The following is a 21,581-nucleotide window of genomic DNA, read 5'->3' as shown; positions in this document are numbered from 1 at the left end:
AATATTTGGAAATTGAGACTTTAGAATATATTTTGTTCATGGAAAAATGCAGTTTTCGTAGAAAGTTGTTGGAGAAAAAAAAATTAAACCCCAGCGAGACCAGATTATATAATATTGCAGATTAACAGCCTCATATGTTAACTATTGAGTTAATCAGCTAGGCAACACAATTTTAAAAGACAAGTTTCAAAAGGAAGTTGGTCATTGTGATAATGTGTTATTCTTCCATAAGATGTAAGATGAGGACATCTGATGCAGTATTGAATAATGGTATTGCGTAATATTTACAAGACCTGTAGAAAAGACGAAATGAGCCTATTTTCAAGCATTGTTCGAATACATATTCCTTTGGCCATAAACTGTGCATAACACATTTTATAAGCTTTCGCATATTGAATGTAAGTGAACAGTCTCACTGAAGCTGGTCTTCAAGGTCATTTGTGGACTGAAAATAAGCATTAAGGAAACAGTAGGGGCTGGCTTTAGTCAGACTGGGTTTTGTTGACCTATATTTGAAAGAATTAAGGACCTCAGACATAGCAAATTTCAGGGATTTGATAGTCTTCCAGACTTTTCTAGGCTATCCCTTCAACTATTCAATTGAAAACTTATACATGAACTTATATCAATGGGTCACAGATCAAGTTAGTGTGTCACATTGATGTCTAGTTTTCATTCTGGGATTTTGTGACATTGTGTTGTAGGGTACTTCTGTGTCCTTGGAGCCTGGTCAACCACTCCCACAGATTACAACAACTTTACATCAGGGGACTGTCTCTGTCCAGCTAACAGCACGGGAGGCATATGTCAGCCTGGGTACTACTGCCCAACAGGGTCCATGGAGCCCACTGTGTGTGATGAAGGATACTACTGCAACACACCTGGTAAAATTTTATTACTAAAGACGCAGCTTTTTTTTTTGGAATTATAAGAAGTGAAATCTGTTGATTCAGAATAATTTCCTCGCTATGCTTTTGAAACAGGTTGTGAAATGCCCAATATTTTGTAGGTTTGGCAGCCACTGCTGGCCAGTGCCAGGCAGGGTACTACTGTGCTGGACGGGCTGACCGAGCGGATCCTACTGATGGAGTGACGGGAGATATCTGTCCACCAGGCCGATACTGCGGTCAGTTCAATTTAAAAAAAAAAGAAGTAAAACCCTGAGTGCAACTTCAGCAGAATAAAAACAGTAACAGAATTGATATCGTTTATGCATCGTAACAATACAAGTACATGTATTTTGAGACTGGATTGTTTTTTTAATCTATAGGAGTTGGAACCACAAGCAATCAACCAAAATGTCCAACAGGCACCTTTTCGAACAAGACAGGAAATACTTTGTCATCAGATTGTACACTATGTACACAGGGCTACTACTGTCAGAATGAGGGCTTGACACAGCCCACTGGGCCATGTGATGAAGGTAGATAATTGTAACCTGTACTTAATGTTACAATGAAAATGCTTGCAATGATCATGAGTATTTAATTGATTAGAAATACTATACCCAGTATATCACCTATATGACTAAATTAAAATTTTAGGCTACTACTGTCCAACTGGCCAGAATACCAGTAACCCTTTCGTTTGTTCTGCTGGGTTCTACTGTCCAACAGGAAGTTTCGAACAGATCAAATGTCCGTCTGGTCAATATCAAGATCAGCAAGGACAGTCCTCCTGTAAAACATGTCCAGCAGGTTTGTAGAAACAGCCTAATCTTCACAATTTGTAGAGTATACTTTTTTTTCAAAACTTCCTCATAACAGTCTTACATTGTAGTTGTGTATTTCAATATTTCAATACACAACAGAAGTTAGATTTGTCATATAAACTTTTTTTTGTTATGATGTTTTCATAACACTTGAATTTCCAATTACAGGCTATTATTGTGACATTGTGAACTCCCCTGTTACCATTTACTCCCCGTACCCCTGCCCAGCGGGCCATTACTGTCCCAATGGTACCGAGTCCAGCACTCAGTATAAATGCCCAGTGGGAACTTACAACCCCTACACCAAACTGCAGGATATCTCAGAGTGTACTTCATGTGATGCCGGGAAGTATTGTGGATCCGCTGGGCTCACTACGGTTACAGGTTAGTATTTAGAATGTAGTAATACGGAGAATGTAGTACAGGGATTCTGTAAGACTTGGACATTTTGACAGCTTGACTTTTATTTTTGATTTAAGTTATTTGTATGAGTACATGTACTTTGATGTGTGCAATTTTTAAAACAATAAAATGCAAATCCAAGTAGTAGTAAATTGGACTGTCACTGTGTTATATGATGTTTCAGTCTTTTTAACTACTTTCTATTAACAGGTGACTGTTTGGCCCAGTACTGGTGTGTGTTATATGATGTTTCAGTCTTTTTAACTACTTTCTATTAACAGGTGAATGTTTGGCCCAGTACTGGTGTGTGTTATATGATGTTTCAGTCTTTTTAACTACTTTCTATTAACAGGTGACTGTTTGGCCCAGTACTGGTGTGTGTTATATGATGTTTCAGTCTTTTTAACTACTTTCTATTAACAGGTGAATGTTTGGCCCAGTACTGGTGTGTGTTATATGATGTTTCAGTCTTTTTAACTACTTTCTATTAACAGGTGACTGTTTGGCCCAGTACTGGTGTGTGTTATATGATGTTTCAGTCTTTTTAACTACTTTCTATTAACAGGTGAATGTTTGGCCCAGTACTGGTGTATTAATGGCTCCTCCACATCCACACCGACGGATGGAGTCACTGGTCAGCTGTGTCCTGCTGGACGTTACTGTGTACAGGGGACCTCAGTCCCAGATCAGTGTCCAATTGGTAAGACTCAGATACTTATGTTATGAGTATGATGCCATAAATTTTATCAAAAATATCATGTAAAATTTGTTTCTAAATTTAAAAGCCAAAATGATTTTTTTTTTATGAAAGTATTGATTTTTTCCAATCTATATACAGTTATAATAAAATGCTTTGACTTTTTATAGGTACCTGGTCCAACAGCACTGGACTAGCACTGGCTGCAGAATGTACAGACTGCTCAGGAGGGCAATACTGTGACACACAAGGTCTGACATCACCTACAGGGCCATGTGCTGCCGGGTACTACTGCTCAGGAAAATCAATATCTGCCACCCCCAATGACACAACTACTGGAAACCCATGTACAGTAGGACATTACTGCCCAGAGGGTACTGCTGTACCAGTGCCCTGTCCTGATGGCAAGTACATGACCAACACTGGGGCTGCTGAATGCTGGAACTGCACACCAGGGCATTATTGTATTACCGGTCTGACTCCTGATGATTGTCCACCTGGGTATTACTGCCCTGAGGGCACTGGACAAGTCTGGGAATCTTGCCCCCTTGGAACATTCAGTTCTTCCATGGGTCTGTGGAATGCAGATAACTGTACACAGTGTACTGGAGGATGGTATTGTGATAAGCTAAATGCCACAACAGTTGCTGGTAAATGTAATGCTGGATACTACTGTACCTCCGGATCAAACACACCATCACCTGATGTCAACAACACTGGAGTCGCTGGACCATGTCCAACGGGTCACTACTGTCCTCAGCAGACCACAACACCTCAACCATGTCCACAAGGAACCTTCAACAACCAGACCAAATTGACACTGCAAACAGAATGTACGCATTGTTCTTATGGGAAATACTGTGGTTCCACAGGCCTCACAGAGCCTTCAGGAGACTGTTCGGCTGGATTCTACTGTTTAGAGGGAGCCCAGTCTCCTAACAACCCAGTGGTAGACTCCACAGGAGGACCATGTCCCATAGGAAGCTACTGTCCCAATGGAACATCATACCCACTGGGTTGTCCTGCAGGAACTTACAGTTCATCTACTGGCCTGGCTGAATGTATACAGTGTCCAGCTGGTTATTACTGTCCAGAGAATTCCACTACCTATCTAGGAAATGATTGCCCCAATGGCCATTACTGCATGGCAGGAACTGGTAGCATGTACCAATATGCATGCAGTATAGGGACTTATAATAACTACACAGGCAAGCAGTCCAGTGCTGACTGTGTTCCATGTGATCCTGGTAAATACTGTGCCACACCCGGACTGCCCCTCCCCACTGGGGATTGTATGGCAGGCTGGTACTGTGTAAGGGGAGCATGGTCGAACCAACCCACCGACATCACCACCTTTAACTATACCATGTCTTCCTGTTTCTGTCCAGTCAACCAAACAGGAGGGAAGTGTCAACCAGGAGAATTCTGTCCAGCTGGATCAGACCAGCCTCAGTCGTGCACTCCAGGTATGTGGGATTTCCCCCTCTCCCTCCCCATTGTTATGATAATAATACATTCAAGCTCTGTACTCTGTACATGTATATTGAATTTGTATTCTGATAATGAAATTGGAAAATATTCACCAGTGCATGGATTCTATTTGTCTGCCTAGTATTTATCCTTAGGGGATCATTTCATTTTCCATTGAGTTAGTATCCAATAAATGTGTTACTTTCAGGATACTACTGTGGCTCTTCTGGTTTGACCAATGTGACGGGGCCATGTGATGCAGGCTACTACTGCACTTTGGGAGCCACACGATCTGACCCACAGAATGACGCCTCTGGTGGTACCTGTCCAACTGGTTACTACTGCCCCCAGGGAACTGCCGTCCCACAGGGCTGTCCTCCAGGCTATTTTACCAATGCAACTGGAAATGTGGACTTCTCAGGATGTAAACTTTGCACAGAAGGTAATTTATGCTTTCCCACCACTGAATAACTTTAACCTGTAGAAATAGGGAAGTGCAGAACTTGTGATTCATTGGGAAAGGAAGACCATTTTGTGATTAGCCACATTGAAGTTTCCTTGCATGATTCACCAGTTATGGACAAAAAATTGCCTAAAATTTTTGCTACTGTTGTAAAATTCTTTTGTCATGTTGCAGTGTTGAATGTAAATCCTGTATCATTGGATGAATCTGTGGTGTGTTTTTAATAGGGAACTATTGCGAGACAACGGGCTTGTCAGCACCCACTGGTCCCTGTGCTGTTGGGTACTACTGTCCTGCCGGTCAGAATGTCAGTAACCCCACAGCCTACACGTGTACCCCTGGTCACTACTGTCCAGCTGGAAGCCCTTCGGAAGTATCCTGCCCCTCAGGTTCATACCAAAATGAAGTGGGACAGGTAAATTATAATGCCCAAAATGGTTTTTTGTAGGACATCCATCGATTTTCTATAGTATACAATGTACATGTATATTCATTTTAACATGTTTAAAATTATCAAGTGTTTTCAAACTGCAATTTAGCAAAATATTGAGCAGCATTATTACTTTCATCGGTAATTGAAATACATGTAACCATTTAGGTAGTTTGATGGATCCATTATAAATGTAGTTTCCTTTGTACAATAGGGAACCTGCAAGAACTGCCCAGAGGGCTACTTCTGTGATGGCACTATACAAAACAGCACTTTCTGCTCAACTGGTGTCCAGAACCCAACACCCTGTCAACCAGGCTACTACTGTCCTAATGGAACCAAGTACTCCTCCGAGTTTGGCTGTCCAAATGGTACCTACAGTGACCAATCTCTTCTGAAGTCAGCCAGTGATTGTATTACCTGCCCTGGAGGGAAGTTCTGTGGACAGGAAGGACTATCAGCACCCTCAGGAGACTGCCATGGTGGATATGTCTGCATACAGGGAGCCTCCACTGCCACACCCACAGATGGCACTACTGGCAAGATATGTAATGCTGGGGCCTACTGTCCGGTGGGGTCTAATAGCACCACGCTATGTCCTCCAGGGACATTCAGCCCAACACAAGGTAATGTATATGTAGTTAGAGCATACCGTATTAAATTTGAATCTTTGTGTTGAATTCAATATGGAAAAAATTAACTCAAAGAAAATAAAAATCCACCACCAGATTTTCCTTGTCAGCAATGTAAAGCATGAAGAAAGATTGAATATGGTAACCTTTGTTTTGCAGGTCTTCAGTACCTATCTGAGTGTACTGGATGTACTCCAGGGATGTTTTGTCCCAACTACGGAATGACTGCTCCACAAGGAAACTGCTCAGCTCAGTATTACTGTGCAGGCAATGCCACCACAGCCACACCGAATGATGGAGTCACCGGCAATGTTTGTCCAATCGGTCATTACTGTCCAGAGGGGACTCCCACTGCCATCCCATGTGATCCAGGGTATTATACAGACACTACTCTGAATTCTGTGTGTCAAATCTGTCCAGCTGGTAGATACTGCACCACAGGATCAAGTCCTCAGGCCTGTCCAGCTGGGTTCTATTGTCCCGAGGGGACTGGACATGTTTGGCAAACTTGCCCAGCTGGTACCTTCAACCCAAGTACAGGACTGTCCAATGTAACTGAATGTACCCAATGTACGGGAGGATTCTATTGTGATGTGACCAATCTGACCGCAGTGGCTGGTCCATGTGCTGCTGGTTACTTCTGCAGAAGTGGCTCTGATGATGAGACGCCCAGCGGTTCCACATCTGGTGATGCTGGGCCTTGCCCCATTGGACATTACTGTACACTTCAGACACAGGACCCAATCCAGTGTCCAGCTGGAACGTTCAACAATCGGACTATGCTCCAGGCAGAATCCGAGTGCCAACAGTGCACACCTGGATATTACTGTGATGTTCCAGGTCTGGAGTACCCTACTGGAATCTGTAATCCTGGATTCTTTTGTGCTGGTGGGTCCAATTCATCAAGTCCCCCTAGCACTGATTCCACTGGTGGACCATGTCCAGCTGGAACTTATTGTCCAGCAGGATCCAGTATAGCCATTAACTGTACAGCCGGAACCTACACTCTGACTGACCAACAGTCCAACTGTACCACCTGTCCCACTGGTTATTACTGCCCCTCTGGTAGCAGCAGCATTACATTGTGTCCTGAAGGTAATAACAGGGAATTCTATTCAGTTGCTCCTAATTCATAATTTTCAACCATGCCTTTTAGATTTACACATGTGTATAAAAGTGGCAGATTTTGAAAGCAGAAATTGAATTGTCTTTCCAGGATACTACTGTCCAGTGGCCACAGAGTTTGCCTATCAATATCCATGTTCAAATGGCACATACAACAACATCACAGGTGCGAAGGATTCCAGTCTATGTCAGATCTGTCCTCCTGGGGAATACTGCCCTACTCCAGGGCTGCCTCTGCCTGCTGGAAAGTGTGCTGGAGGCTGGTACTGTACATCTGGCTCTTGGTCCAGCCAACCAGCAGTGCTGGGTAACGACACTGGTTCAACATGTGACTGCCCAGCTCAGAGTATTGGCGGGAAATGCCAGGCGGGTACTTTCTGTCCAGAAGGATCGTCTGCTCCGATTTCGTGTCTTGGAGGACATTACTGTGATGTGGCAGGTCTAGATAATGTCACAGGAGAATGTTTACCAGGTAATGATGCACAAAATGTTTTCTAGTTATCGCAATTCACCTTTGAATTAGAACGCTTTACCCGATATAGTATTGCGTTGTGTGACGACACAATTGAACAAGACGATTGAACAATTTGAATGACATGTTTGATGTAATACAACAAGAGTTTTCATTGGCCGATTACAGCCGGCCCACTTTCTCGAGCGGATTCAGTGTAGCTGGAGAACTGTACATAGCTCTCTGAAAAGATCCACCTCTTATAAAAACCTTCGATTTACGGGTCACAAAAAGCTGCGGACGGTTGAGGCCTGAAATCGGTGTATTCTTGTGTTGCTGTCTCATAAACTCAATATAAAAAAATCTTAACATATTTTCCTACTATATACTTGCGTCCAAACATACCTTCAAATATTCATTAAAGCCACACACCACCCGAAAACTCGCATCTTCAAATGATTTCGTTTGTTGACGTAGCCATGTTAGGTAGCCGGTCTATTCGAACTCTTGCTATTGGTATCTATTCATAAAATCGGTTGTAAGTTATGTATTCGCTCTTCATTTATTATCAACACGAATAATTAATAGAAATTAAAACATTTTAGTACCAGTTTTTGTAAAGGTAAAATTAAGCTCTAGATGAACGAAAATGCTACATAAGGACATTAGATGGAGACCGGCCGGCGCGGCCGCTCATGACTAATGAAAGCCGCACTGCCGTGAGTTTAGCTAATTGAATAATTATCATTTAATAGGACTGGGGTGGTATATTATTTAAACAATTTAGCTAAAATATTTGTGGGGTATTAGTACACATCTAGACGCTATTGTGCCAATATGGAAATGAACCGGGATTCGGCTACCTAACATGGCTACGTCTACGAACGAAATCATCAAAAGCTGTGATCGAAATTTTGGGTCGTATGGGACTTTAATAAATATTTGAAGGTATGTTTGGACACAAGTATAGTAGGAAAATATGTTAGGATTTTTTTATATTAAATTTATGAGACAGCAACAAAGAATACAACTTTTTCTCTTTCTTCCTTTGAAGTTTTTTTTTCCATATAGCATCTGGCCGTCATGTTTTCAAATGCTGACTACTCCCGTATAAGGGAATTTGGGCGGACTTATACATATGGACCAATGAGAGTTTCTGTTGCATTTCGCAATTGTATTACAAACAGATTCAATTGTGTCGTCACACAACGCAATACTATATCGGCCAAAGCATTCTAATTCAAAGGTGAATTGCGATAAAGGCTATACAATTAAAAACAGGGCTTATATAGAGGCAATTGAGGCCACAAGTCGGTTGCCTTGTTAAATTGTTAAGAGTAAGACATTTTCATATTGTCAATATAAATATTTGCAATATGTAATTACTAATTCATAATTCCTCATACAACAAAATCAATATAACATACCTAAATGCACATTTAAGATTAATAGTATGAAAATTTTTCTTGAAAGAAGTCTCTACAACCACAACTTTGTTACCTAACAGGCTACTACTGCAGTGGAGGTGCCATTTTAATGAACCCAGTCAATGAGACGTATGGAGACATCTGTCCTAAGGGACACTACTGTCCACAAGCCAGTTCTTATGCCATACCATGCTCTGAAGGAACCTACAACAACTGGTATGGGGCGTATAATGTCTCCACATGTCTTCCATGTACAGCTGGCATGTACTGTTCAGGAACAGGTCGAGCATTGCCTAATGGTGACTGTGATGTCGGCTGGTATTGTCCAGAAGGTTCAATTGTTCCACAGCCTCCTGGCAAACAATGTCTGGCAGGGCATATGTGTCCGCAGGGCAGTCCCTCTCAGACACCTTGCTCATCTGGTTACTATCAGCCTCTTGCTGGACAAGGGGCTTGTACAGAGTGTCCTGCTGGTGAGGTTTTTTTTTAATTTTTTCTGTTCAAGGATTGGTTGAAATTAAAGCATTGTGGAAAATTATACATGTTTGAATTGAAAATTAGATATCTGATGAAAAGTGAATCGGAAGACAAAATAGGAATGTATCATAGTTTCAGATGAAAAGGTAAATTAGTTAGATTTCTGTGTTCAAGTGTAACTTTGCACTCTTTTCAGGAAAATATTGTTCACAGACTGAGGCCATCGCAGAACAGCAGAGTGGAGTAAATGCTACATCCCATGGCGTTGTACTACCCAAAGACTGCCCAGCAGGATTCTATTGTCCTAATGGGACACAGACTGACCGACAGAACCCCTGTCCAGTGGGAACATATAGTAACACAACAGGCCTGGAGAGTGTGGCTGAATGCACAGACTGCTCTCCAGGGTACTATTGTGACTCGGAGAACATCACTGAACCGACAGGACAGTGCTTTGCTGGATATTATTGTGTCCTGAAGTCTTCCTCTCCTACACCATCACTTTCGGCTGCTGGCGGCCCTTGTCCCCAGGGATCGTACTGTGAGGTGGGCTGGTCCTACCCCACACCTTGTCCAAAGGGAACTTACGGAGATAGAGACAAGCTTCCATCATTGAATGACTGTACTTTCTGTCCACCTGGAGAGTACTGCTCATCTTCCAATCTTAATGCTTCAACAGGGTCATGTTTGGCTGGTTACTATTGCACAAATGGTTCAGAGGAGGCAAATCCTGTTGGTAAATCATATGGTGATGAATGTCCAGCTGGCCACTACTGTCCAGAGAAGAGCTACCAACCCACAGCCTGCTCAGCAGGTACATACAATCCAAACACCAGAAGCACCAATCAGACTGCCTGTCTGTCGTGTGAGCCGGGTAAATTCTGTAATAGCACTGGGCTTTCTGCAGTCTCAGGTGACTGCACTCAGGGATTCTATTGCACTGGAGGAGCCAGTACATTTGCCCCATATGATGGAATCACTGGAAACATATGTCCAGCGGGCTCATACTGCCCTGCTGGCTCTCCACAACACCTGTTCTGTCCAAATGGCACTTACACCAACCACACAGGTGCTTCCTCCTGTTATGACTGTCCAGAGGGCTATTACTGTGTAAACAAAGACCGAGCTGACCTGTGTCCACCAGGATACTACTGCCCCTACCAGACCGGAGCAGATGTCCAGCCTTGTCCTGCAGGAACCTACAACCCAGTGTCCGGCCTAGCCAACGTCAGTCAGTGTACTCAGTGTGATGGAGGGAAGTACTGTCAAGTTTCGGGACTGTCAGTTGTCAGTGGAAATTGTAACCCAGGATTCTTCTGTACATCAGGTCAGTCTCTTCTGTACATCAGGTCAGTCAATGGCTCTAGGGAAATTTTCATTCAGTCTAATGTTGCTGTCTTCAAAAGAATTTTTTTTTCTCAAAACAACCAGGTGAAGAGAGAATTGAATGAAGGAAAATGTTTGGATATTGATGCATTAGAATGTTTGGATATTGATGCATTAGAATGTTTGCTGATGCTTTGTTTTGTATGTAAGGTGTGGACACGGCCAGTCCTGCAGGGAATAACACAGGCGTGGGAGGAGTGTGTCCCATAGGGAGTTACTGCCCAGAGGCTACCATCACTCCGCTACCATGCCCAGCCGGTCAATATAGGTATGAATATATGTAAACAATGTTGTTCAAATCATTCTGCCACATATTGCATGTGCAAACTGGAAGTAACAGAATGTTTCAGACCTGTGTAAATGTTTGTTGATAATGTTCTGTGTTTATGTGCAATTGTTTATAGAGAAAAATGGTTGATCTTGTGTGCAACTTCGATTTGAAAGTTGTTTACTTAGTGATTTGAAATTATAGAGTGTGTTTATTAGGAAGGATGAACTTCAAGTTAATCCTCACTAAAACTTTTGACTTTTGTTCCCATTCGCTAAATGAAACATTTGATTCTTTTAAAAGTTGATTTCATTTGACATTTGTCTTCAGTGACAGCACGGGTCAGACTAACTGCACCCTGTGTCCTCTGGGTTACTACTGTGTGGAGAACTCAACAGCCTTCTCGGAGCAACTCTGTCCCCCGGGATACTACTGTCCAATAGGAACCAGCAATCCATACCAGTACCCATGTCCTAAAGGAACGTACAATCCGGTCAATGCCAGCCACTCCCTCACTGACTGTCTGACCTGTCCACCTGGACAATACTGTGAAAGTGAGTGTGTAATTGATGTTAAAAAAACACAAAAAACATGTATGAAACAAACGCCATAAAATGTTGTGATAATTCATTCAGAACTTCTTTTTTAAAACCATTGGCGTCAGATGATATCTAAATTAAATGAATTTCTGTTCATGGCCTTCAGATGATATTACTCATGAAAATAATCCAGTTTTGAACAAAAAGATAAAAACAAAATATGTGTTTTTATTTGCTAGCTGATGGACTGGGTGCCCCCTCGGGTAACTGCACTGCTGGGTGGTACTGCACAGGTGGTTCTTTCATGGCCCAGCCCACTACCACTGCTAATCAGACCAACCTCCCAGACTGTACCTGTCCACTGGCCAACTACACAGGTGGGCAGTGCTGGCCAGGTACCTACTGTCCCAGCGGAACAAACTACCCCGTCAACTGTGACCCAGGAAAGTACTGTCTGCAGTCTGGATTGTCTGCCCCTGAAGGAGACTGTGATGCGGGATATTACTGCAATGCCAGCAGTACTCGTCCTGACCCACCAGGAAATGTGTGTCCAGCAGGGTACTACTGTGAAGCAGGATCAGGAACACCCACACCATGTCCAGCAGGCACCATGTCCAACACAGAGGGGAACACCAACTCCAGTAACTGTCTACAGTGTACTCCAGGTGAGACCCCAAAACACCTGTCAAAGACACCAGAAGCAGAAAAGAGACATCAGTTCTGCACTATGTGTATTGATAAATACACATAAACATTTCAGTTCTGCACTACGTGTAACTCATCCAGTATTAATGAATACACGTAAACATTTTTTTCATCTTAATATTTAAAATTTTCTGTTAGATTTCACTGTTGGTGTCCATTCATAAATGAAATTTTTATCCCCTCCCCTCTCCCCACAACACATGACTCATGGAAGAATGTTTTGACTTTTAATACTTTATTAAAACAGGTTACTACTGTGCTGGAACTGCCAATACCAATGTGACTGGCCCCTGCTCTGCTGGATTTTACTGCCCCGGGGGACAGGACAGTGCCACACCCACTGATTATAACTGCACCATGGGTCACTATTGCCCTGCTGGTTCAGGACAGCCTGTGCCCTGTGTTGCTGGGTCTTATCAAGACAGTTTGGGGTCTACATCATGTCTGCCTTGTCCAGCAGGAAGGTGAGTGTAGATGTATCTTGAATTTAAGGAGTTACTCTACATCGTCATAATGGCTGACTTCCTTTTAAAACATGGATGAAAATATGAATATCAGCAATATATGTCTATTCATTTAAAAAATCATCGCCTAGCTGAGTAGCTCAGTAGGTTAGCACGTCGACTGCTGAACTGTAGATCGTGTGTTTAAGTCCAGGAGGGGTTTTAAATTTTTTTCAGATTGCTTACTTCTAAAACTGCATTTTTTGACTAAATAAAGTAAATTTGAAAGTTTTCAATTTCAAAATATTGTTGTGCATATCCTCCACTTCTCATCCAAATCAAATTTCTCTGGTGTAGCATACCTCCTTAAGTGTTCCTTAGAAAACAGTTTTCAAATACATTAAGAAGAAAGAGTGTAAAAATACAGGTAAAACTATTTAAAATTGTAAAAACTTGCATACTTCCTGGAAAATGTTTCATTACAAGCTTTTTTTGAGGGCGTGGTGTGGGTGGGTATTCCATTTGATTATATCATAAACTTCTTGAAGGAATAAAGAAATCCAATGTGTTAAAGATTATCATGAACGTTCCCTTATTTATGACCGTATGCTATTTTATGTTTGTGTCCGTAATGAAATTGTGGTTATACCTGTAGTTACTGTGATCCTCTGGAAGCAGCAGCCACTCTAGGAATCAATGGAACAGGTGTGGTGACACCCACAGATTGTCCCCGGGGTCACTACTGCCCCCAGAGCACCCCCAGCAGTACCACATACCCCTGTCCTGAGGGGTCCTTTAACAACGGCACCAAGCTGCAGACAGCCAGCTCCTGTCTGCCCTGTTCTGCGGGTTATTACTGTGATGCTCCAGGTAACAGTTCAGTCTTTAGTGTTGGGAAACAATTTCATTGTTGTGAAAATAAAATTGTATTGGACAGGCAGTGTTGAAGCTTTTCAAAGAAATATAAAGTGAAAATAGGATAGGATTGAATTTACAAATTGAAAGTTTTATTTGTGATGATGGAATTTGTTTTTTCTGTGCAGGTTTGACAGAACCCACAGCCCCCTGCAGTGCTGGCTATGTGTGTTCAAGTGGAGCTAACTCCTCCTCACCAACAGATGGCACCACTGGGTACATCTGCCCTTCAGGAGCCTATTGTCCAGCTGGCTCAGGACTGGAAACTAAATGTCCCACAGGAACCTTCAGAAACCTGACTGGCCTCCATAATATGTCATCATGTGAACAGTGCACACCAGGGTGGTACTGCAATGCACAGGGTTTGTAGAAATTACATACAGTTATAATTGTACCGTATATACTCGCCGATAAGTCGGTCCGCCTATAAGTCGGTTGTATTTTTTAAGGTTATTTTGTAGGAATTTGCCATTGACCCACTTGTAAGTCGGTACAAATTTTTGTCAGAATCGGTTGACAATTTCAAGTCAATGCTCTAGTGTTTTTACCTGTTTCAAAAAAATATTTTGAGAAATTAATAATTATGAGGTGCTCAATATCCAAGCCGTATCTGTTTGGGGTTTAAATACAACCCTTGATTTATTATGGGCAATGATCACTTGTTTACCTAAGCAATTATGGTCTCCTAATTACCAGTACCTGACACCATGTTTACTTAGTGGCACGCGCCTCTCGAAAACAGTTATTGTGGGATTCCGGTATAATTCATTGTATCAACAATTAAGTTTTTAAGAGTCAAGAAATTATCTGTTAACAATATTCGATCTTTTATGAAATATATTTCAGCCGGTATACATATGAATATTTCAATATTAAATCGGGTTCGTAATTCAATTTTACCGATAAACGATAGATTAGTTGAATTGAAAGAATTTGTTACCAGTATGTAAATAATTTTTAACTAGATAAAAATATGTAAATACTTGTACATTATACATAATTTTAAAATACATAAACAATACGATATGTCTAGATATTTGTGAACAATAATCATTTGTGTGGTAGTCCATGATAATCGTCGGAGTTGCTTAAAAAACACTACATTATGTCGCCCAGAAAAATACCAATCTTATTAGGACACGCCTATAAGTTGGACATAGAGTTTTGGACCAAAAATTGACTCCCGACTTGTAGGCGAGTTTATACGGTAATAAAAAATATTAAAAGTTGAATGTTGTTTCATAATTTTAATGTATTAAATTTGCTGGTTTCGTATATTTTTCCTTCTCCCTTTTTTCTCTTTTTTCGTAAAAATTATGATGAGTAAATAGTTACCGACTTATGTAAAGTTTTATCAGTTAATCCACAAAAATGCTATCTTGATCATAGGTTTGACTTTGCCTGCTGGTAAATGCTTGGCTGGTCACTATTGTCTGCTGGGATCCACAGAACAAAATCCTATTGGGCAATCCTATGGAGATTACTGTACTGCTGGCCACTACTGTCCCGAGGGAACAGGAAGTCCTGTACCATGTCCGATCGGAACATACCTCCCAAGCACTGGGCAGTCCATGCAGGTCCATTGTATTGATTGTGCCCTTGGCAAATATTGTGACACAGTCGGACAGGCTAATTATACCGGTGAGGCATACTGTACGGTATATTTGAAATTGTTTGAAAATATAGCTACTCTGTAGCTTTGGTGTAAAATGAATGCAGATTCAGATTTGCTATCTTCCTTTCAACATTAAGAATTTTAATGTTCAAAGTTCACAGTTTTTATGAGAATTTTGTTTTTGTTTTTAGGTGAATGTGATGCTGGTTTTTACTGTGACCGAGGAGCCAATGTCAGCCAGCCTACTGATGGGGTTACTGGAGGGGTGTGTCCTGCAGGAAACTACTGTCCCCAGGGCACAGCGGTACCCATACCATGTGAAGATGGTGAGGTCTAAATTCATCATTCAGGGAGTTATCTAAAAAGTCATGCTATGGAATCAATCAGTGTGCATTTACACAATATACACTCAGTTTATTTTCTGCCCGACCCTCTGAAAAATAACGGTGAAGACTTGGATAGAAGTTTATGGTTTATTGTGGAAGAATTTCACTGTAGAAGCTGCATGAAACAACACAGCCAATTACAAGCAAAACACATAATGATATCCAATGTCTAATAATGTCTACTCATAGATATGTATGACATTTGATGTAAATAAATATAACTCTTACTCAAATTATAAACCTCATTCCTTTTAAATACATATAGATTCCAAATCCATGGCAAAGGAAGTGTAGAAAATATACTAAAACCAAAACCATAAATGTATGAAGATACAAATTAAGAATAAAAGGATACTTAAATTCTGGAAAAATATTAAATAGCACAGTTAAAGTCAATCATTAGAATCCATCAGAGAATTATTTTGAACTTGGAAACATCTTATACTCCATTTTATGTTTGCTTTTTTTCTCTGTTTCAGGTTCCTACATGAACCACACTCAGGCCAGTTTGTGCGACCCGTGTCCTCCCAGATATTACTGTGTTAATAAGGACAGGGCTGACCCTTGTCCAGTTGGCAAATACTGCACTGGTACCTATCCAAATCTGAACATTTCTTATTCTTTCAAAATATTTTCAATATGAAAATGAAGGGTGATGTTGTATTTTTTAAAATTTTTTCCCAGGAAACACAGGCTTTAACTACTCCCTGTGTCCTGCCGGTACATACAACCCCACAGAACTCCTGATGGCTGAGTCAGAGTGTAAGCCGTGTGATGGAGGATACTACTGTGATGTCCCTGGACTGTCTAATGTGACTGCCCCATGTGCTGAGGGTTACTACTGTCAGAGTGGAGTCGATACTGCAGCCCCCAATAATAACAACACAGGATTTGGAGGTAAGATGTCAGTCACCCAGACCAGTTAACTAGTGTGAGCCATGAGTCAGTCACTCAGACCAGTTAACTAACGTGAGTCATGAGTCAGTCACTCAGACCAGTTAACTAGTGTGAGCCATGAGTCAGTCACTCAGACCAGTTAACTAGTGTGAGTCATGAGTCAGTCACCCAGACCAGTTAACTAGTGCATGTCATGAGTCAGTCACTCAGACCAGTTAACTAACGCGAGTCATGAGTCAGTCACTCAGTCCAGTTAACTAGTGTGAGTCATGAGTCAGTCACCCAGACCAGTTAACTAACGCGAGTCATGAGTCAGTCACTCAGACCAGTTAACTAGTGTGAGTCATGAGTCAGTCACCCAGACCAGTTAACTAGTGTGAGTCATGAGTCAGTCACTCAGACCAGTTAACTAACGCGAGTCATGAGTCAGTCACTCAGACCAGTTAACTAGTGTGAGTCATGAGTCAGTCACTCAGACCAGTTAACTAACGCAAGTCATGAGTCAGTCACTCAGACCAGTTAACTAGTGTGAGTCATGAGTCAGTCACCCAGACCAGTTAACTAGTGTGAGTCATGAGTCAGTCACTCAGACCAGTTAACTAATGTGAGTCATGAGTCAGTCACTCAGATCAGTTAACTAACACGAGTCATGAGTCAGTCACTCAGACCAGTTAACTAACATGAGCCATGAGTCAGTCATTCAGACTAGTTAACTAGTGCATGTCATGAGTGGACCGAGTTGAATGAAATAAAAATTTATGTTTATACTTCAGCAGTGCAATTTGATATGTCAAAATAAACACAATTATTACACTTGGTGCAAAATCAGTTTGGATGGACTTTTCTTGCAATGTTTAGAATAAAGTGTGTTGTCTGCAACAGCAATATTCTGAAGTATACTGATATTTCTGTGTTGTTTAGGTGGCTGTCCTGAGTCCCACTATTGTCCTCTGGGAACCACAGACCCTGTCTCATGTCCAGCTGGGACATACAATGATCTAACTCACCAGAAGATCTGCAAGTCATGCGAGCCTGGTTATTATTGTGTGGCCAACTCTACCACATACTTGTCCACACCTTGTCCCACGGGTAAGCTAGACCCTATAAACAATATACCGACAGAACTTTACGTTTAACTATACAGGTTCGTTTTTAAGTGGGTCAATACGAAGTATGCTATGTAACTTATTCCTGATTTTTTCAGGCTCTTACTGCCCTAGTGGAACTCAGTATTCCACACAGCACCTGTGTCCAGCTGGTACCTACAACAATAAGACTGGGGCTAACAGTGAATTTGATTGTCTACCTTGTACAGGTTAGTCTACAGTATTAGCTGGTTAAGTAAGCCAATTTAGTTCATCTTTGCGATTAATGGATTCCCCTCTAAAACTTGACTCTTCCTTTTTGATCAGGTGGTAAGTACTGTAATGGAGATGGCCTAGCAGAGCCCACTGGTGACTGCTCCCCAGGATGGTACTGTTCAGGTGGTGCCTACTCCGACAAACCCACCGCACATGTCAACTCCACCACTGTATACAGTACCAATTACTCCTGTCCTATGTATGCTCTCAACAACACTGGAGGCATTTGTGAACCAGGTATGTGTAAAATATTTGCTGTGAAATCTCAACCAGATAGCATAAATGCAAAACCGGCATCGATCCTCACTAAAAAATTTAAAATGCAGAACACTGAATTCATTACGAAATGAAAATTGTGCTATTGTATATGATTGTAAATGTTAATTGAGTATACAATTGTAATATTATATGAGTATATGAATATAATGTTGTATGAGTATGTATGTTTGTGATGAGTATATGAAGTCTTAATTCAATGAATCATCTTCTTTCCCTTTAGGATACTATTGCCCAACAGGAAGTAACCTGCCCCTGTCGTGCAGTCTGGGTAAATACTGTGAAATCTATGAGCTGTCGTCTCCCACTGGTAACTGTTCTGCGGGCTACTTCTGTAATGGAACAGCCAGTGTTCCCAACCCCAGGGAGTGTGACATGGGCTACTACTGCCCAGAGGGAACGACAACACAGGTACCCTGCCAGCCCGGGACATTCTCAAGTAAGTGTTTGGTTTCAGTACATGTATTCTGTGAGTACATTGCAGAATTCAGTATGTTATCCTGGTCTACTACATGTACAGATGTGTATATATCTGGTTGATATTCTTTTCAGATCGCACAGGAAACACTAATGACTCACTGTGTCTACCCTGCACTGCTGGTAAATACTGCCAGGATTATGGACTGGCCCTGCCGAATGGAGACTGTTTTGCTGGTTATTATTGCCCTGAGGGCCAGGATGTACCACAGCCCACCACTTACGCCTGCAGCCCAGGTCACTTCTGTGAAGTAGGTAGCTGGAATGAGACGGGCTGTCCATCAGGAATGTACCAACCCCACTGGACCCGGTCAGTCTGTGACATCTGTCCAGCAGGATCATACTGCAAAGCTTTTGGTATGGATTATTGTGCATATTCAAACATAATAGTGAGAGTTTCAAAATTGGATTTTAGCATTTATAATATTTATATATTTGATATTTTCATCAATACTAATGCATCGAAATTCTCTCAATGACATGATATCCATTTATTTTTTTGTAGCGGAAGAAAGGGCTTTTTATAGTTGATTGAATATATGCATTACATTATAGGAGACTACGAAGTACTTGATGCACCAAATGTGACCTTGACGGGTAACTACACTAACAGATACAGGAGTTATCGGGGCGTGTCTGTACCCTCAGCTTGTCCCCCTGGGTCCTACTGCCCGCAGGGAACTAAGGAAGCCATGGAGTACCTCTGCCCAGAGGGTACATACAGTAACAAGACCGGTTTGAACAACTACACACAGTGCACTCCCTGTGATCCCGGCTACTACTGCAGCGGACAAGGTACAGTCCATTATTATCACTCAAATAAGGAGAATTGGCAGTGAATGGAAAACTCAGAAGTTGGTATTGGAAGTATATTTTGCACGTACTTGCATTCTTAGGCCAAAATAAAAAAAGGAACAGTGCTCAATGATAGCTGTGTCAAGTGTAGTAGGAGTGTCTTGTGTCTTCATAATAGTAATTTTAAATTTCAATTTTGTTTGAGACAGTCATTTAAATTTTTCCTGTGCATAATTTCATTTAAGGTTGCCCTTTCAGTGTAGAAGGGTATGTGGGTTAAAACAGAATGATTAATCATAATTTCTTTATATTCAGGTAATACGGAATCGGTGACACAGTGCTCGGCGGGACATTACTGTACAAGTGGTGCCTACAACTCCACCCCGACAGACGGCACCACAGGCAACATCTGCCCACCGGGCCGTTACTGTGAGGTGGGCAGTATCACTGGAGTGGGTTGTCCATTGGGCACCTTCAGTAACCAGGAGGGTTTGAAGAGCAGCTCAGAATGTACCAACTGTACAGGAGGGTATTACTGCGGAACAACGGGACTCACAGCAGAGTCTGGTGTCTGCCATGCAGGTTTGTGCCGCAAACCAGTCACTCATTACAACCACTAGCAAAGTCATTCTGAAAATAACTGAGCAATTTTGTTTAAAAGCAGAGAAAATAATTACGTATTTGAATTTTATCAGGATATTACTGCACTCTCGGATCTGAAGAAGCAGCCCCTGTGGGTAAATCTTACGGAGACGTGTGTCCTGCTGGGCACTACTGTAATAATGGCACCCACACTCCAGCTGCATGTCCCCCTGGCACGTTCCTCAACTCCACAACTATGGGAGATATCAACGACTGCCTACAGTGTTCTCCAGGTAACCTGTACATCTATTCATATATGCTGTGAACGGAATTGGTATTGATATACCTACATTATATTTTATTGAGATTTCATTTATACTTGTACTATACATCAAGAAGTTTGAATGAATACCTATTAATGATTGGTTTGTACTTTTGCTTTGGCCAGGTTATTACTGTGATGGTCATGGACAGACAGCAGTGACAGCCGAGTGTGCGGCGGGCTACTACTGCACCCTGGGAGCTAACACATCTACACCTACAGATGGCAGCACAGGTAATATATTATCAACTTTAAACTGTGCAATCTTTGGGGGTGGGGGGTGGGGGGTTCAGAATGAAGTTTAGAAGATTAGAAACATTTGATTTGAAATGATGCATTCATATGGAATTGTATTTTCTTTCAAACAGGTAACATTTGCCCAGAGGGGAATTACTGCATTCAGGGATCCAGTAAACCTGAGCCCTGTGGGAACGGAACTTACATGAACCACACTGGCGCCTCGTCTTGCTATGTCTGCCCTGCCGGCCATTACTGTGTCAACAGAGACCGAGCCGACGTCTGTCGCCAGGGTTACTATTGCCCTGAAGGCACCGGAGCAGACCTTCAGCCCTGTCCCACAGGAACTTTCGGAAACACCACAGGACTTAATAATGAGACCCAGTGTACTCCCTGCACAGGTATTTACAGTGGAATTGAATGTCGTAAATCACTTATATTTCACAAGACTTCATTTTCCCCATCTGTCATAGGATTTGTCAGCAAGACTTCATTTTTCCAATGTGTTGTCAAATTTTTCACAAGACTTCATTTTCGCAAACGTAATTTGTTCATCACTACATTTAACTGTATATACAAAATTATTCATGAGAACTTTATTTTCTCAGCAAGGTGTCTTACAAATTTTTCACAACAGAATGTGAAATTGTACTTTTTGATTCACGTGAATGTAAATTTTAAAATAAAGAACATTATCATCACAAAATCATGCCGACTTTCATTGAAAAATGATCTACCATCCAGAAATGAATTTTTGTCAATGGAAAAATAAAATTTTCTCACCAAAATGTTTACAGGTGGGTCTTTCTGTGGCACCCCTGGCTCATCACAGCCGGACGGTGAGTGTTTGGCCGGGTATTATTGTGAGACAGGAGTCGACACCTCCACACCCACAGACTCGGGGGTGCACAAAGGAATAGGAGGACAGTGTCCTGTGGGATCGTACTGCCCCAAGGGATCAGCAACACCAACACCTTGTGCTGCAGGAACATTCACCAGTGTCAAACGTAAGATAACGCAGAAATTTACTCACAGTTTATTGTCTTGCTGAAAGAAGCAATTCTTTGTAGTTAAAGTTTGAAATCTTTTGTT

At 41.7% G+C, this 21,581-nt stretch overlaps 1 protein-coding gene across 1 annotated transcript in view; it reads left to right on the top strand.

Annotated features, from left to right (window-relative positions):
• LOC125650954 (uncharacterized) overlaps positions 1-21,581 on the top strand; it is a 102,870-nt gene that overhangs the window by 44,595 nt on the left and 36,694 nt on the right. Inside the window, exons 30-64 of the mRNA XM_056166866.1 lie at positions 705-884; positions 1,010-1,126; positions 1,271-1,423; positions 1,545-1,697; positions 1,880-2,095; positions 2,679-2,813; positions 2,981-4,276; positions 4,489-4,722; positions 4,971-5,158; positions 5,388-5,799; positions 5,965-6,900; positions 7,022-7,402; positions 8,889-9,281; positions 9,482-10,612; positions 10,822-10,939; positions 11,270-11,493; positions 11,718-12,143; positions 12,431-12,647; positions 13,282-13,496; positions 13,670-13,903; positions 14,931-15,182; positions 15,348-15,482; positions 16,022-16,132; positions 16,227-16,439; positions 17,361-17,528; positions 17,644-17,754; positions 17,852-18,037; positions 18,300-18,515; positions 18,629-18,910; positions 19,109-19,348; positions 19,664-19,930; positions 20,044-20,223; positions 20,379-20,486; positions 20,621-20,890; positions 21,287-21,496. Of these exons, the coding sequence (XP_056022841.1) occupies positions 705-884; positions 1,010-1,126; positions 1,271-1,423; positions 1,545-1,697; positions 1,880-2,095; positions 2,679-2,813; positions 2,981-4,276; positions 4,489-4,722; positions 4,971-5,158; positions 5,388-5,799; positions 5,965-6,900; positions 7,022-7,402; positions 8,889-9,281; positions 9,482-10,612; positions 10,822-10,939; positions 11,270-11,493; positions 11,718-12,143; positions 12,431-12,647; positions 13,282-13,496; positions 13,670-13,903; positions 14,931-15,182; positions 15,348-15,482; positions 16,022-16,132; positions 16,227-16,439; positions 17,361-17,528; positions 17,644-17,754; positions 17,852-18,037; positions 18,300-18,515; positions 18,629-18,910; positions 19,109-19,348; positions 19,664-19,930; positions 20,044-20,223; positions 20,379-20,486; positions 20,621-20,890; positions 21,287-21,496 (10,308 nt within the window). The remainder of the gene's footprint in view (positions 1-704; positions 885-1,009; positions 1,127-1,270; positions 1,424-1,544; positions 1,698-1,879; positions 2,096-2,678; positions 2,814-2,980; positions 4,277-4,488; positions 4,723-4,970; positions 5,159-5,387; positions 5,800-5,964; positions 6,901-7,021; positions 7,403-8,888; positions 9,282-9,481; positions 10,613-10,821; positions 10,940-11,269; positions 11,494-11,717; positions 12,144-12,430; positions 12,648-13,281; positions 13,497-13,669; positions 13,904-14,930; positions 15,183-15,347; positions 15,483-16,021; positions 16,133-16,226; positions 16,440-17,360; positions 17,529-17,643; positions 17,755-17,851; positions 18,038-18,299; positions 18,516-18,628; positions 18,911-19,108; positions 19,349-19,663; positions 19,931-20,043; positions 20,224-20,378; positions 20,487-20,620; positions 20,891-21,286; positions 21,497-21,581) is intronic.

This window comes from Ostrea edulis, chromosome 5 (assembly GCF_947568905.1).
Source record: "Ostrea edulis chromosome 5, xbOstEdul1.1, whole genome shotgun sequence".
NCBI lineage: Eukaryota > Metazoa > Mollusca > Bivalvia > Ostreida > Ostreidae > Ostrea > Ostrea edulis.
This window is presented reverse-complemented; position numbering and strand designations above follow the sequence as displayed.